Source organism: Helicoverpa zea, chromosome 19 (assembly GCF_022581195.2).
Source record: "Helicoverpa zea isolate HzStark_Cry1AcR chromosome 19, ilHelZeax1.1, whole genome shotgun sequence".
Classification (NCBI taxonomy): Eukaryota; Metazoa; Arthropoda; class Insecta; order Lepidoptera; family Noctuidae; genus Helicoverpa; species Helicoverpa zea.
Window position 1 is genome coordinate 5,890,202 of NC_061470.1, and position 16,851 is coordinate 5,907,052.

The following is a 16,851-nucleotide window of genomic DNA, read 5'->3' on the forward strand; positions in this document are numbered from 1 at the left end:
TTATAATATAAAATTGGTTTACGGACAGAAAAATAACGAAAAAATCCGCTTTTAATATTACTCAGTAGTTACTGTTAATGACAGCAATAATTAATCGTTGTCTTGCACATCTTGACATTTGCAAAGCACATGCATTGAGATCGCTCCAACTGATTACCGATTTCTAGAAATCAATTCTTTTGCTTTAGTTTCGTCAACGTTAAGGGTCTTCCTTTCTGAGAATACGATTTGTTTTTGTTTATTGTTTGTTTTAACCTGAATACTTATAGCTGTTTGTGTTTAGTTATTGCTGAGAAGGCTGTGATTGTGAAATTGTATTCAAGTGGTCGGTAGAATTCAATGAGATTTAAATGTTTGGTGATGCCGGATTAAAAAAAAAAACAAATGGGGTTAAACTTTTTACTCATAGATACTGAATTTAATGTTTTGTGTTTACTTTGAAGTGTTTTGACAAAGATTCGGAGTACTCAGACGTTGAACCTTTACGTTATGTATTTACTCATGTAAAGATATTCTTGTACAATATTGCCGAAGCTGTTACAAAAACAAAAAGTACCCGAAAAAATAATAACGTGATTTCCAATCCAGAATTGAAAGCCTCTACATATCAACCTCCATTTGTGTAGACTTTAATGCACTCTCACATGCATATATTCCTGCACTGTACAACCAACCAATTCTGCATTACAAAAATAATAATAAATCAAATCAAAAGTTGTTTAAATCACAATGTCCGACGTAAAAGCATGCCGACAGTCACGTAGCCTGACACACAGACATACGGACGCCCAGCAAGGAGGTTACATATATGTTTCTAATATGGACACTGAAGTGCGATTCATGGGTTGAATTTGTATAAGTAAGGGTTTGGTGCGAGTGTCAGCGAGAATGGTTGGATGATAAAAGCATGGCGTGAAACTGAGGTGTGAAAGCTGACAGTTCTTCAATGTAATTAGTACCTGGTAAAAAAGTGTATAAAAGTGTTCTGTGGTTCTGTCAAAGATATTAGGAAAGTGCTGAAAGGAAAAGTGTACAAAAGTACTCTATGTGAATTAATGAAGCTAGTGTGTACGTTGGCTCATTGTTGTGGATAACCGATGGTGTAATTTTCATAGCAGTGATTGAGAAAAGTTTTTCTAGACATGTACGTAAAGTAATCTAAACTTCAAACTAAAGGAACCTCATGAAACTTGTAAATAATAATTGATAAGTATGTGAGTACAAACCCTTTAGTACTTAAACTTTCGCTATCCGCTAACTAAGGCACCTGTCTTCAACATAGGTAGGGCCACGCCTAGACCCCACAATAGCATTTGAATACTAAGTCCAGGTCTTAAGTGATATGCAAATGTGTCCTTTGTGTATTATAATATTACAGTGTTAATGTCACTTCCTTGTCTGATATGGATTTTCGCGTTTCTTTAATGAGATATATTAGTAGCTTCGTGCGTCCACACTTAATGCTAATGTGTAAAGTATGGAAATGAATATGTATGCAACCTGCTTGCTTGTTGTTCTTTTTTTTTTCTTTTTGTAAGTGCTGTTACTGGCAGTTTCGTTTTGAAATTAGAATTGATCAATAATTAATGGATTGGTTTGTTGATTCGATTTGCATAATTGAATTATGTAGAAATTGACATGTTGTAGTTTTTTGTTGGTACAAGCTTAATATATACTCTGAATGGCATAAGTTTTATTTTAAATAGTGAGAGTAATTTTAGAACTTCAGCAGTCAAACACCATAATAGAAACATAATATAATTACGCATTTCACATTTACATCCTCCAATTAACCTAGAATTTACCAAACAACGAATTACGTGTTTTAACAGATACCATAGCCCCACTTTCGTATAACGTAACAACAATATACTCCTTGGTTGGTATATAACCTCTATATATTCCCACGATTATCATAATAATAGCCATATGCCAGATATACGTCTGTATTTAACTGCAGAACAATGACTGAAGAATCTTAAGTATTGAGAAAAAACAAATGAATTTCTATTTCTGAAGTTTTTCTTGAAATTAATTGGTATTGTTGACAGCCTATCTTTTTATAAGTCGTTGGCTATGGATACTTTACGTTTTCGTGTAGCAATCATTTATTTTAATAATATTGGTTTTACGATCAATTAAAAAGCATTTCATTCTACACATTTACATTGGAGTAATGAAATTATTTTTAATTGACTTCTTTTATATATCTTACCAATTAATTATTAGATAACTTGATGATAGATGAAATCACGAGCATAATAGACTATAAATCATATTGTGTAGCATACCCAACATATTAAAATTTGGTTTGACCGCGGACAAACATACATACAAATACATACAGACAGCTGAGAATTTCCGAGTTTAAAAGTCAACTACAAAGACACAACCTTACCACTAGAATTATTTACTACAGCAAACGCCCAGACAACAATACAGCAATTGATTTACTCGTAAAGACGTCATATTCTATGAACATATACATCAATAAGTTAGTATTATAAAGTACACGGTAACAAGTCACAACAGAGGTGCGCGCGCGCATGGTGACTCCTTCCGCGCGTAATGCCCGTAACTTCCTGTGTTGGGCGAACAAACAAACTTGGGAGTTACTGGTTTACTTGTGGAACTCGATAACATTCCGTTTTAGGAAGATTGTTTTTTGTTATCAGGTAAATAATTTTAGTCTGTATGGGAGCACCGTTGTGGTCCAATGATTGATCTGAATGTAGATAACAAAATCTTGCGTATTTTAATTATCTCTAGCAATCAATAATTCTTATTAGATAGAATAAAAAGAAGAAAGAAATATAATAAACAACACTATGCCACACTACTATTTTCACGAAGCAGAAAACATAGTATTTTCTGTATTATTTATTTATACTTTATGTGCATTGTCGGACTAATATAGTATTATGGTGATTTAATTAAATATAGTTAAAGAAAATAGTAACAATTAACATACTTCTATAGGTACCATCATCAAAAACATTTGCAAGATGCCGCATGTCCTCAGAAATACTTATCTACCTGACGATGTCTTACCCATAGTAGTGGCAAAGGTCAGTTATACACATATGTAGGTTATTGCTCTTTTGGGAAGCAAAGCAAAGTAAACAACTACATTCAACTCGTGCGCAGGCACTGAATCAAACGCGCAGTTAGCGCCATGTTAAACAGTACAGTTATGTGCTGATAACAGCACTGAAGAATTCTAGGTAAATTATGATAGTAATGTTGTGTGTTATTTAGAATTTCATATTTGTAATGTGGGTATTGATAAATTGAAGTACGATGAAGTTTTAACAGATGAACATAGAGTCCAAGTAAACGTTATTGATATTTTAGATGAACATTTGAAAGAAAACTAAAACTCATCCAAAGTACCTTTTAACCCTTAACTATCCAGAATGCTTTTGTGACGTAACTGACCAGTAGTGTCCAACAGACACATTCTAAATGTAGGTAAGGTATGACAAAGCAAAAAAAGTTATTTTGAATCAAAAAGACAGTATAATGTATTTCAGTAATATTTTTTTACACTTTTCATTTACAGATATTACAAATAATTATTTTTTTCAGAATTTTCAGAGCTGACATTGCGATTGCATTTATCACAACACTGTTTAGAAGCCCTTGATAATTTCGTAGGGCAAATATAACAACACTTCTTCCTTTGCGCTGCAGGTTCAGATGATTGAGTAGTTTCCCGATTTGACCCCGCCACATTTTGCATGGCGCCCGACACCATAAGATTACATAAGTAAATGTAAATAAAAAAACAATCTACCTTCACACTCGAATCAAACAAAATGTTACTGTGTCTGTTGGACACTTATGGGTTGATGAAGTGCTATTTTCGTTTATTAACCAAAAATAATAAACTATTCATATTACAAATATTTTCATTGCACATTTAGATTCGTAAAACATTGGTGATAAATTAGATAAAAGGCCGATTCATAAAAAGAAATATTTTCGTTTTTATGAAAACATAAACGCAAAAATGTGTCCGCAAGACACTTGTGGGTTGTTAAGGGTTAATACAGAATTAGGAATTTCAAATAATGCTTCTATTAAAGTAGGTAGCGTCTCTCAATTTAAATGTTGGTATTTCATTAGGAACGATCCTAATGAGACCACAAAATACCCACCGGAGAATTTCGTATAACATAATCAGAAAGGGAATATCCGTAAAATATCAGGAAAGCCCTTGTTTATATTAGATCTATTGTAATGTTAATATCTGTCAACACTTTATAAGAATATTATTATAATGAACTATAAACTGGTATGTATTACTCAGAGTGTGAGAGACGGCTTCCAGATTTGGAAAATAATTTATCTTGATAAAAGTAAGCTGTGTGTGGACATTAACAGGTGCCTTTGTAGGTATCTTTTCTTATGTTCGTGCTGCTTTTTCTATTACAACACCTCATTATACACAATAGAGTCCATTTGATACAGTTCTCGCATAACCACCTTCTCCAACCGCTCGCTGATGGCTAAATTTGCTTTTTTATTTTGCGTTGCGACAAAAAGTTTTGTGAGACCTAGACTTTCAGTTGGTTTATCATCATCATTCAGTCCTCATTTATATTGAATCCATCATACCATTACAATATTTAAAAAGAAGTCGGTTAAAAACGTAATAAGTAATACTGTAGAAGTTTTCGCCAAATTAGAAAACTACGACAAACCTCAAAGGTGCAAGCCTTGCAGAAATAACCGATTAAGACAGGCATACATAAACGGATCAACATACAGTTACGAAGGATGATATAAGGAAGGCTAATATAAAAATAATCGTAATCTCACCGGAATTAATACAGACGGCGGGCGCCGCAAAATGATCTAATTGTAGGTGACATCATTATAAGCATTAAAATAGATAATTCACGTTCTTAAGAAATACATAAATACTCTCTTTGAGTCATGTGATGCTTCAATTGATTGGACAATAATAAAAATTACATGATCCTACGAATTATTATTTCTAGCTTGTACCTATTGTCTAACTAGTACTGTAATGATGAATGAAAGTCAATATGGCTAGAGAGAATGTTACTTGTGAGATGACGGCAAATAGAAGAGAATGGAAGGCTGCGACGACCCCAAATAAAATTGGAATAAGGGTAGGATGATGATGATAATGATTGCCTCACCACTGAACAAAGGCAATTATTTCGTGTCTAACTAAACCTGAATCTATACTAATATTACACAGCTGAAGAGTTTGTTTGAACGAACAACAACAATCTCAGGAACTATCCGAATACATACCCGATTTGAAAAATTCTTTCGGTGTTAGATAGCCCAATTCGAGGAGGGCTATAGGCTACTTTTTATACGGATTCGTGCAAAGGTCCTATGGGATTCGGCTGAAACCGCTGGCAGAAGCTTGTATGAGATAAAATTACGAAACTAATATTGATTTACGAGTAGTGATTTAAGTTCTTAGAATTCTATCACCCATTCCAATAAATTCTATGTTTTGATGTTGTTTATATATTGCATTGTATTGAAACTTAAAGCTTTTGTTGTGGTTTCTCTGAATCAAAGTCTGTTTTATTTGTTTTCAATTTTCTTTCCTGTTTATCTAAATTATCTTCATCTTTAGCTACTTGCACGAAGTCATCTGTATTAAGTTTAACTTGTCTGTTGTGGCAACTTTTAAATTACCTTATTTATATTATTTTTGACTGCGTGCAGATTTTATGTAGAAAATTGATGTATGGTGTACCTTTATTTAATTAATTCTGTGCCTTTTAGGCACAATTAATGGTTTGATGAAATATAGGCATGAAGGTCTAAAAGGAATCAAAAATCAAATAATTTCGATACATTATCCGCTTCTAACTCCTGCTAATTGGCCAGAAACAATTAATGAAGCTCTTTACAGTAGTTTATCTCACAGGGAATAACCCATATGTACGGGAGAATTTATTCAGTTTTACAAACAATACAAGGATAAATCAAATAATTGACAAATGTCTTCTGTTATGGGCTAGAATTAATTAGGTAAATATAAATTTAGAATTGCTCTTTCAGTAAATACAAATTCATTAATTAATAGTACAATAGGTATCAATTTATCTGCGAGCAGCGTCACAGTAAAGTCCTGGATATTGTAACTTAAAAATAAAAGAGCATTCAACTACAGACCCAGGTATCTAATTTCGTCAAGTATCTTCCTCTAAGCTTGTCCTTACCACGCAGTTTCTAAAAAAAGTTTCATCTGCACATGAAGAGCAAAAACATCTCATAAAATTAGATTTTCAAAACCAGCTTCGGTACTAACACCACTCACAAGGTTGTCATCAGTCGTACATTACATGCCTCCAATATCCGTCCGTTTGTAACAATATTTTGACACGCTATTGTTTGTTTGATCGGAGCCAAGTGCTCTCTTGTGGCATTACTCAAATTCTATTAAATTGTATTTTTATAGCCATTGTTTTGAAGGAAAACTGCAGCTTCGCCTGATGGCTCTCTGGGTCTTATGACAATCGGGCTTTTTGTCTTATTTATACACATATTCGATCATTACCTTATACACTAACTAAATTATGGTTTTTGTTAAGGATATCAGATTCTTAATTTAGATTTGATTTGGAAATTTTACCGTTGCAATTCAACTGTGCTGAAATTGCAACATCACACACATTTCGATCAACAGATGCGAGAGCAAACCTTGATCTTATCCCACAAAACGAGTTATAAACGGTACGTTTTTTGCCACAATTGAATCGAGATCCAGACAGGCTCTCACTACGGTAAACACATCAGCTTTGTCAACGGTAGTCACGTCACTCATATCCAATTCATTAATTCCTTGAATCGCCATTTACAGTGGACCAAAATGGTGTCCTACAGCGATTCCAATTAAGTATCATGGTTAATTGACTCTCATTGACTCTATTTCCTGTCTCGTTTTGCAAGCTGTTGTACCCCGTGTTAGAAAGGGACAGAGGATCGAACTCATGAATGGGAGCTCCATTCGCGTTGACTTGTAAGGTCAATAAGGTGGTTCAACTCTTGATAGCATGTTATTAAGGGGTATTAAAAGAATGAAAGCGTCTGTTCTCTCGTCTGAAAGTTTTTGTACATAACAGATATAATAATGCTGATTTTCGAGATTTCTTTGTGTTGTGAAAAAAAATAAAAATAGAACTTTGACCAGTCACTGATTCCTGAAAAAATACAGCAGTTAATTTAAAAAATATGGCAACTGTAACTTCCGCATTCGTCCTAGATTGAACTCCTTAACAGTGTTTTAAGTGATGAGTCGTTTATATTTGTGTGATTTCGCATAACCAAGTAGATACTTCGAGAAAAATAGGAGATAAATATGCTGCTTATTTCTTGATGATTAAAAGAAGTTATTAAATATTACCAATCTTCTCCTTAACACCTAATTTGACGCCCGCATCATCAATTCATTCATACTCTAATTTAGTGCGACAAAGACAACAAATGTCAATTATGAGCACCGATAACAACCTTATAATGATTTACTTTATGATACTGAGATAGCAAATAATGTACGGTTTCCTAGTAATAACGCTAGACTGCTTGAATTCAACAGAATCAGGACGTGTAGTATATTAGTCAGATTTATTCTGCAACGTGGCCTGTTTTGCATAAGCAACGGATCAGACTTTGAGGCGGAATTCAAATGCTGTACTCCGTCGTCCTTAGTCTGTGGTACTGTTAATGGGTTCTTTATGTATGGGAATAGCTGTCAGGTCAATGCTGTGGAAGACTTGATACTGTGTTTCAAAAACAAATTGGTCTAATTAGACAACGATTACTTTAACTTTATTCTATTGTATCTTCTTGTCTTAAAAATTCTTGCAGACTTTTACACAAAACATTATTGTCCGGTTTCTTTATGTTTCAGTTTGTAATTAAGATTTTGGCTTCAACATGAATGAATTTGAAGTGGATTAACACAACATACAACACGTGTAATGGTTTATTTATCAAGATTCAGACTTCAATGCCGTCTGCTCCAAAATAGCTGTAATCCTAACCAAAACAAACAATTAAACTTAAAATGTGTCTCCGATCTTAAATAGAATTCAAACCAGTTTAGTAGTTCCTAAGATCTCGTCAAGACGTTTGTATCTTTGGAGTTTATTACTAACGATACGACTTATGATAAAGATGATTTATTGTCGCGATTGTAATTAATGTTTTCCTTGATATGTTAAATATTTCCCGTCTGACATTGTGCTCCTGTGATACAATACTTTGTATGTATTTGTTTAATGCTATTATCTATTGGAGTCACGGTCTGTTCGTGGACGGAAGTATGCTTTATGTACTAACGTTATTTACTTGTTGTATGTTTTCTTACTTGTATGTATATTTATTTACAAGTGACAGCGTTACACAGGAAGCACTTTTCTTAGTTCTAAGCAGCTAAAGTGGCTTTGGTGTACAATTGATGAATGGGTTAATTGTTCCTCATCTTGGTTTGTGGGAGTAATAGATTAGACAATTAACCTATACGCTTGCTTTTGCCTACCTATTTGCTGGATTATCTCTTGTGACTTAGGTTAGTTGCAGTTCATTGCAACCTTATTAAATATAGATTGTCTTTGTGAAACGTGTGTAATGTCTCTATGTGAAATGCGTCTCAGTTTTATGACATCCTTAGTTCTCGATTTAGTGTCTCATTTTCCGGAACTAATTCCGTTACACGCTCGCAATCTCAATAGAGAGGAACTCCGCTCCTTTATACGTTGTTTTATTTTTGTTATACATCATAGAAATCTTTAGTACTTTATTCATATCCTTGTCTAGTTTCCTCACCACCTGCGTCCCGTTAAATCTAGTCCGTGCACCCGGAAAAAATAGCCTTCCTGCTACCCTTGAAATATCTTACCAATCAATCAAGTACTTCGTGAGGTTAGTGCATTCAAGCAAATAACCTCTATAGATGAAAATGCAGATGAGATAGTCAACAAACGCCTCCATTCGCAAGTTTGGGGTCAAGGAGACAAAACCGGTTTCCAAATCGCATCATCTCATTCATATCTAAGAGAGTGATTCATGGTTGTAGGTGTAGCTTCACTCGTAAGGATTTATTGAAAGATGGAAAAACCTTGCAGCTACGTCATAAAGGTCGGATGCTTATGACTGTGTTGAAAGATTAATGAATCTTTGATCAAGTATTCTTCATCGAAGATTAAGTTATCTTTAAGTAAATGTTTATTTTGTGGTCTAAAATTTTTTAACATAATACTATGTCCGTCAAGTCTAAGCATGAGTGGTCCTAAAGATAAAACAATTCAAAAAGTACCTAGGTACCACCGTTTTCATCTGTTCTGTCTCTGATCAGATTTTTATTGTTTAAACTTTTTCATAATTATAGGTACTGCTGGTTTTGTTTTGTTTTTTATAATGTTAAGAGTTTGGATGCATATGTTGCATTACTGCATATATTCATTTTTGCTATTTCTCTTTCTTCATCAAAAATCAAACCCGTCCTTGTGACTTTATCCTCCCATTTCCGAGTAAGTTGCTAGTCGTAAATAATCATCCGATAAAGCATCATTTGGTATTCCTTACTCATCGCCTGAGAGACTGCCAGTGACCAAAGATCGGTTTCTCTTGACGTCATGGCTAGAAGTGGCAAGTTGTCCCATTCAGCTTTGGTGACTCATTTAGTTACTTGAATCAATGGGTCACTTCTGAATGTTAATATCCGGGTGCTGCAATTGGCAGTACCAAGGTCGTTGCGATTGGAGACTAGAGTTTTATTAGTGGTAATCTAGATTATGATTTAGTAGATATTTAATGAGATATAGCTATTGCTGTATTGTTACTTCGTTGGTTATAATAACTTAATTTACTTTCAAATTGTTGAGTTTTCAAGATCCTAGATTAGATATGGTTTCATCATCATCATCTCGGCCATAGGACGTCCACAGCTGAACATAGGCCTCCCCCTTTGATCTCTACAGATACCTATTGGAGGCGACCTGCATCCAGCGTTTTCCGGCGACCTTTATAAGGTAGTCTGTCTACCTGTGATGTGGTTTGGTATCCAACGGCTATGAACCGTCAAAACATAAGAGGACGAATAAGGTTGAAATCAGTTCTTGAGGAAAATTTATTCTTGATCCTTTTTTCTTTAACTTGTCTCAACCTGTTGTGGAACTTACTAATACATTCTTCTCTTGTGTAACTTATAATGATTCACCTATTTCCTGTATCATGTCCAAAAAAGTATTGAGTGTCGAAACCAGTACAGTCACTATAGGTCAAGCTTAAACATCAAATTTTTTACATAATACAGCTGCAATTACTAAGCACTTTTCTACTAATTTCTATACCAATGAAACTGACTTACGATAATTTTAAGACCAGTGTAACTAGACACTCGTTTGTACCAGTTACGAGCAACGAAGAATGAAGCTTAGAACGCAAAATTTAGTTCCGTTTTTTGCCGCAGGTCAAGTTAAGTTGGTCATTAAAATATCATTGGCTTATGAAACATGATTTTGTATTTGCTAACGATACTGACATTACAACTTAATTGTATTTAAATGCATTATAATATCGTTAGTTTGTTGAACTATTTCGTTATGCAATATATTTATATGGTATTTCCTGATGTATTTTAAAGTTCCTGAGTTATTGTTGGGTTTTAAAAGATGGTGATTATTGTCTAATTGTGTACGCGTGTGAAATACTCTTAGAAAGTTTTGAAGTATTACGTATAGGCTGGTTATTGTGCGCTTATGAGGTCAAGTTGCCAGAAGGTAAGAAGTTAGGAGGTAATTTGTAGCCATTAGTAGCACTTAAGAAAAAATTTCTACTCATAATCACAGAGCCTTCGAAATATGAAGTGTCCGAACTATCAAGTTGGACTTCGTGTAATTTCTACTGTTATTTTTTTTTTACAATATTTTAGACAAACTGGTACACTTCTACAAATCTAGTCAATCAAATCAGATCTCTAAAATTTGTAAAAAGGCCAAAGACCCTTTTTAATTGTAGGCGGAATAAGATGAATCCATCTAGTGTTATTTTATTTTACATGGTGTTTTCCAGTCTTGTATCACCATAAGGAATATAAGGATAATAATTTAATCCATTATTATTTACATTCAAACCCATCAACTGAAAAAGCAACGCCATCTATCGAGCATAACCTCAACTAACGAGCCGAGGTGTCAAGAAACGTTGACAGAATTGTTTAAATGATAGATGGTCGACAGAGTGTGACTTGCAACTGTATACGTGTGTGAAATCTTAGAGATGAGACCGTATTAATTAAAAATCTGTTAAGAAGAAATCTGTGTAATAATTAGACGACTTTTTAGTGACTTGTTCATAATTACAGCTATCAATTTAAGAGATTAGTGCAGGATCGTATAACAAACTGTCTTACTAAGGGGTACTGAATCCCGGGGCTGCGGGTTGTCCCGGGGCTGCGGATTGTTCGAAAGAGATACCGCGGCCCTGGTACATAAAAGGCCTACGACGGAACACGACGGTTTTTAGTCAGTAAGAGTCTGACACTCCCTCACCGCTGCTAACCCACAGCGGGAGGGGTCATTTGATGATTTTTGACGTCGTTAAAAAAATAAAAATAAAAGGGGTACTGAATCGCCCAGGTAACTGGGCTAAGGACATCAGATCGGCAGTTGTTCCATGAAAAATTTGGTTCTTAACTGCATTTGGTTAGACTGGAAGCCGACTCTCAACATATATGAGAAAAGCCTGTTCAGATGATGAGATTTTTACCATCTCTATTATGTCATTTTCTTAGGTGTCTTAGGTATATACTAAGATCATCTCTCCACCCAGTATTAACGCCACTGTAAAGCCAATAAGTACTTCTAAAGACTGGCAGCAACATACTCAGCATATGCGCAGACGCAGCGTGGCGCCACGCACACAGGATATGCAACAAGGAACACTGTGCGAAGTGTAACATGAGCTGAAAGGAAATCATTGTGTTTCACCATCAATTAGCTGGCAGTATTAGCGGGGAATGTAGCAGGGTTCATGGTGGAGATGCTGTTAACCTTAGGGATTAATTAAGCCCTTTACAAGTATTAAATGTTGGTCTCTATACCTGTTCTCCTTATTGGTTGACGATCTCTTCTACATGTATAGGATTAATCAAAAGAAGTTTAAGTTAAACCCATCATCGGTTAAACTTAACAAATGTGTCACCTCAAGATGCATCTAACGCCCTGACGTCCAAATGAAATAGAAACCATAAGCATAGATCGTTATCTGCCATGGTTCGGTGTTTCCTTGATAAAGTTCACGTGCATAGTCTTGAAATTAAGAATTAAATCTACGAAGTACTGTAGAGAAGCATCGAGTTGCACTTTGGATGCCCAGAATTTTATGTAAGGCCTTAGTAATGCTCTACTATTTAGCTTTCTAACAATATACTTTTCTTTGTCCCACAGTGGATAACGCCAGAAGAATGCGCGGAGTACAGCACGGACCAGCGACCGCCACTAGTCATCCCTCGCATCACGCAGTACAGGAACCCTCGGCCAAGAGCACAGCCCATTGGACATGGATACCATGAGGTAAGAACCACAACCGTAGGTATTCAATTTCTAGGTCCGTCTACCCCAGGACCAGATCCATTTTATGACAAATGATATCTGGTAGGACCAAACTAGCAATTTGGACTTGAGTTGCAGGCAACTTTAAAATCATTGCATTGCTCCCAAGTTAATGTAACTCCAACACGCTTTAAATAATAATTTGTTACTCAGAAATTGGTTATTTAGTGGCTTCACAGATCAATTTGCTTAGTTCTGAGAAGCAGAATTATTTGACACGAGCCGTAGACCACAGAATGTTACGTTTTCATCAAAAGCAAGACTAGTATTCCTATACGTCTTACATGTATGTCGTATGTGTGTACTTAAGTTTCTCGTAACTTGTAACTTGCATGAACAACGCCAGCGTACGCCCGTATATTTAGCTAATAACCGAAGAGATAAGGGCACTGATAAGCGAGCACGTTGCATTCCTTAGTAACTTGTGCAAGCGCAGCTGAATAACCGTGAAATTGTGTAAAGTAAACGCACTTAAACAACTACCTAGCTAGACTAATGTGGACCAACCATGAAATAGCTTAAAATATGGGCACTTTAACAATTATATAACGTGAGCCAGTTTGGGTGAGTATGTCATAGACACAAAGATACAAAAAGTGCGTTAAGGCAAGAGGATTCTTTAACAGTTATTGTACGTCAACGCCCAGTTTTGTCATCAATTACAAAGTATAAGTTGTAGTATGTATCATCCTCCTTATAACATAGCTAAGTTACACACACATTATTATATTATCTGAACCTATAACCTCCTGTTATGCAAACTAGAGGGCGTTACATTATCATCACTGGAATAGGTATAACAACTTCCAACTAAACGTACCAACAAGGTAGTTTAATTCATAATTTTCCTCGTACAAAACTCAGGCAAATAAATATACGCATGAAATAAATAAATGCCAATCGTGAGTCAGCGCAGACCACAGGACCATAGGTCTGTGTTAATTTGTCCGATTACTGCTTGTCGCTGTTAATTTATGCTCAGGCGCACAATGTGTTGTTCACCCGTTCTAATATGGCGGCTTGGCTGCGTGTCGGGGAATAACAGTAGGACAGGGCTTACTTTGAAGGACTGGCCATATTTGATATGTTGAAGTTTTTAGAAAGGTGTTCAAAAGTTCAACCGAGCAAAAACAATATTTTTGACGCAAATTTTGTTATGAACTTATAATGAGTTATGTAATCATCTCCATATATTTTGGAAACCTAAAGATAGCAGGGAAGTTTTGTCACTATGTGCAAGGACGACAGTGAAACAGTGAAAAATTTTGTAAGCCGAGAAAGATATGCCAACAGAATTAAACTGGACTGGACATTTCAGACTTGGAGTCAGCCGGAATTTGGCATTTCAGACATTTACCCTGCCTGAATTTGCCAAAAATTGCATTACAGGGCTAGGTAGCTCGATTTAGGCTTTTCCTCCCTCGTCCTAACTTCTCGCCTTGCGACTTGAGGATCAAGCGTGAGCAGGCCCCTTACTAGACGAAAGGATGATCTGGCTAAGGTTGCCAGGAAACGGTGGATGCGAATTGGTAATAGAAAAAATTGGCGCACCTTGGGGGAGGCCTTTGTCCATCAGTGGATGTCTTTCGGCTGAAATGACGACAATTTGCATCAATTATTTCTTTCTTAAACAAACCTCACCTTCTTTAATTAATCTATACACTACACAAATACAAAATGGCGTCATATTCTTGTCCAATAGCGTGCATCCGGCGCGCCCTTCACGTCAGTATCGATTCAATGCAAGCGATTCATTCGCGAAAACCAAATGTATTCAGCTTTCAATGAGAACAGACGTCAATGCTGATTTATTTACACTGGGTATTATGTTGATTGTAAAGCTGGGAGTTTGTTTTTTGGGTAACTGAAGTTCATATGGTAAAAATTTGCTCTGGCATTCAATGGAAAGCAAATAAATGCACAATGCAAATATGACGTAAACTCCAATATACTAAAACATTAGCACAGTTTTATGACCAGCTACTGTCAGCAGCTTCGCTTGTATCCCTTGAGAACTATTTAGCTTACCTGAATAAAAAAATGATCTAAGTTATAGCTTTTGTCCTTAAATGGATGGGCTATCTAACACTGAAATCCACTTTTAAACCAGTCCGGCAGTTACTGAGATAAGTCTCCAGATACAACCAAGAACCGAAGCAAAAAAATACAGTACTTAATACATCAGCAGATTTTTCAGCAAAAATTAGAAACAAAGTTATACAAAGCTGTCAAACTGAAAACAAAATAATAACTGCAAGTTAATAGTCCCTAGAGCATAATATTCATGAACGGTACCCACTTGCAGTCACAGCTCGCATATTAACGAGAGAAGACGTTTCATATTGCATACATAACAGTCGCAGATATATTAAATCAATGCTATTAGAACCTTCACCTGATTGCTGGCGTGGGTATTCATTACTTAATACTGCAATCTATTGTTCGTAGGTAATAGAAGATGGTTTAATTTTTTGGTCCTTTGATACGGTGAGGAATTTGTCGATCATAAGATAAAGCAACTATCTGGAGGTCAGACATAAGATAATCAGACTCCATGTAAAATATGATGCGTAGTTGGAAAAAGCCTAGATCCTTGACTCGAAGAAAATTCATCCTTAAATTATGTCATGAGAAATTATGAAGCCGTGACATAAAATAGTTAATGATATCGAAAGTAACATGGGCTGGCCCTCTCAGTTCTACCATGAATTACTCATACTTGCCTAAATTTATTCCTTATTCATTAATTTATTAATTATTCCTAAATTTTAACTAGAACATGATATACGAGACACACGTGTTCTGCATCACTCAAGTTTACTCGCAGTCTTCGATGTTTGTAAACATTACGTTGTAAAAACGTAATTTGTGTACCTACACTACATCCTACTTATATTATAAATGTGAAAGTTTGTGAGAATGTATGGATGTATGTTTGTTATTCAATCACGCAAAAACGGCGGGACCAATTTGGTTGAAATTTGGTATGTAGATAGGTGATACCCTGGATTAACACATAGGCAACTTTTTATCAACACACCACGCGGGCGAAGCCGCTGGCGGAAGCTAGTACTACATACATATACCGAATGAAGGCGAAATGTTTTCACTTTTGGATAAAAAACAAAAACACAAACGTAGATAGTGGGGCAATCTACAAGACTTTGCAGCCAGAATGTGAAACATTAACCACCTAATTCTAAAACGTGGTCTTACATTCTTACCGGCTTTAGTGCTAGGTTGAAACCATTCATCATGAATGAAGTTGTTTAAGTAAACCTCGTTATGTAGCTGGTACTATTTAAGAAAATCAAAATAGGACATGATCACACTTTGAAATTGATCCAGAGAGAGTCAAAAATACACAAAACTGGGAAGTATAAGGTATACTCTTCCCATCCTTGAAATCTGCAACATATGAAGTCATATTACATCCCTGGGTGGGCTTCATTATTTAACAGAACTCCATTACCAACACCGGTCAGTAAAACGTGTAAATATGGTTGAAGCCGAGCATACAATTACAGATTTAACTGGGCTATTTCCTTATACGTACACGTTGGTACTGTGGGATGATTGAAGTCTCAGGTTTCCCTAGTTTTGCCACAGAGTAATGTAAACAGTAGAACATCGACTTTTGTAGATCAGTTTGTGTAGTCAGGCACGCTCATCGCACGATGCGAGTAATATTTTAAACAAATGATAATCGCATTTGAATCAAATTAAATGCGACCAGTTGACAAAATTATCAAATTGAGTTTGCTTTTTTGTTACCGCCTATAATTGCCTATTTTATAACGTCCACTTCACGTTCAAAACTATGCTAGAATTCTTCCTTACTTGTATAGAATTTGTATTTGAATACTCTTGGCTATCTACGCACTCCTAGTCTGTGTTCCCACTATAGTACTCACTTGTTCCACAGACAACATAATTATAATCAGTGCAGAGTAATAAAGCAAGATAACAATACACTTCCTAACATCGAATTGACGACCGGCCGATGATAAGAGGGCACTAGTGATGGGACACGCGTTGTTCCGTCCACCGGAACTTTATTCACTAACGCAGACTGATATCGAATCAATGTTTCTTTATTCTACATGATCTTCGCATGCTATTATTGTATGTATCAATACATACTATGAATTTGAAATAGGTACCTCATTTTTTTAAAAGAGTAACCATGGAGTTTCTTGGCCGTGCTTCTCCATATAAAACTACTTTTGGAATGGGC

The 16,851-nt window shown here is 35.6% G+C and overlaps 1 protein-coding gene across 4 annotated transcripts in view; it reads left to right on the plus strand.

Moving 5' to 3' along the window:
• Positions 1-16,851, plus strand: part of LOC124639818 (rho GTPase-activating protein 15-like) — a 124,763-nt gene that overhangs the window by 89,739 nt on the left and 18,173 nt on the right. For all 4 annotated transcript variants that reach the window (XM_047177300.1, XM_047177302.1, XM_047177303.1 and 1 more), the window contains exon 2: positions 12,450-12,575. In XM_047177300.1, the coding sequence (XP_047033256.1) occupies positions 12,450-12,575 (126 nt within the window). The remainder of the gene's footprint in view (positions 1-12,449; positions 12,576-16,851) is intronic.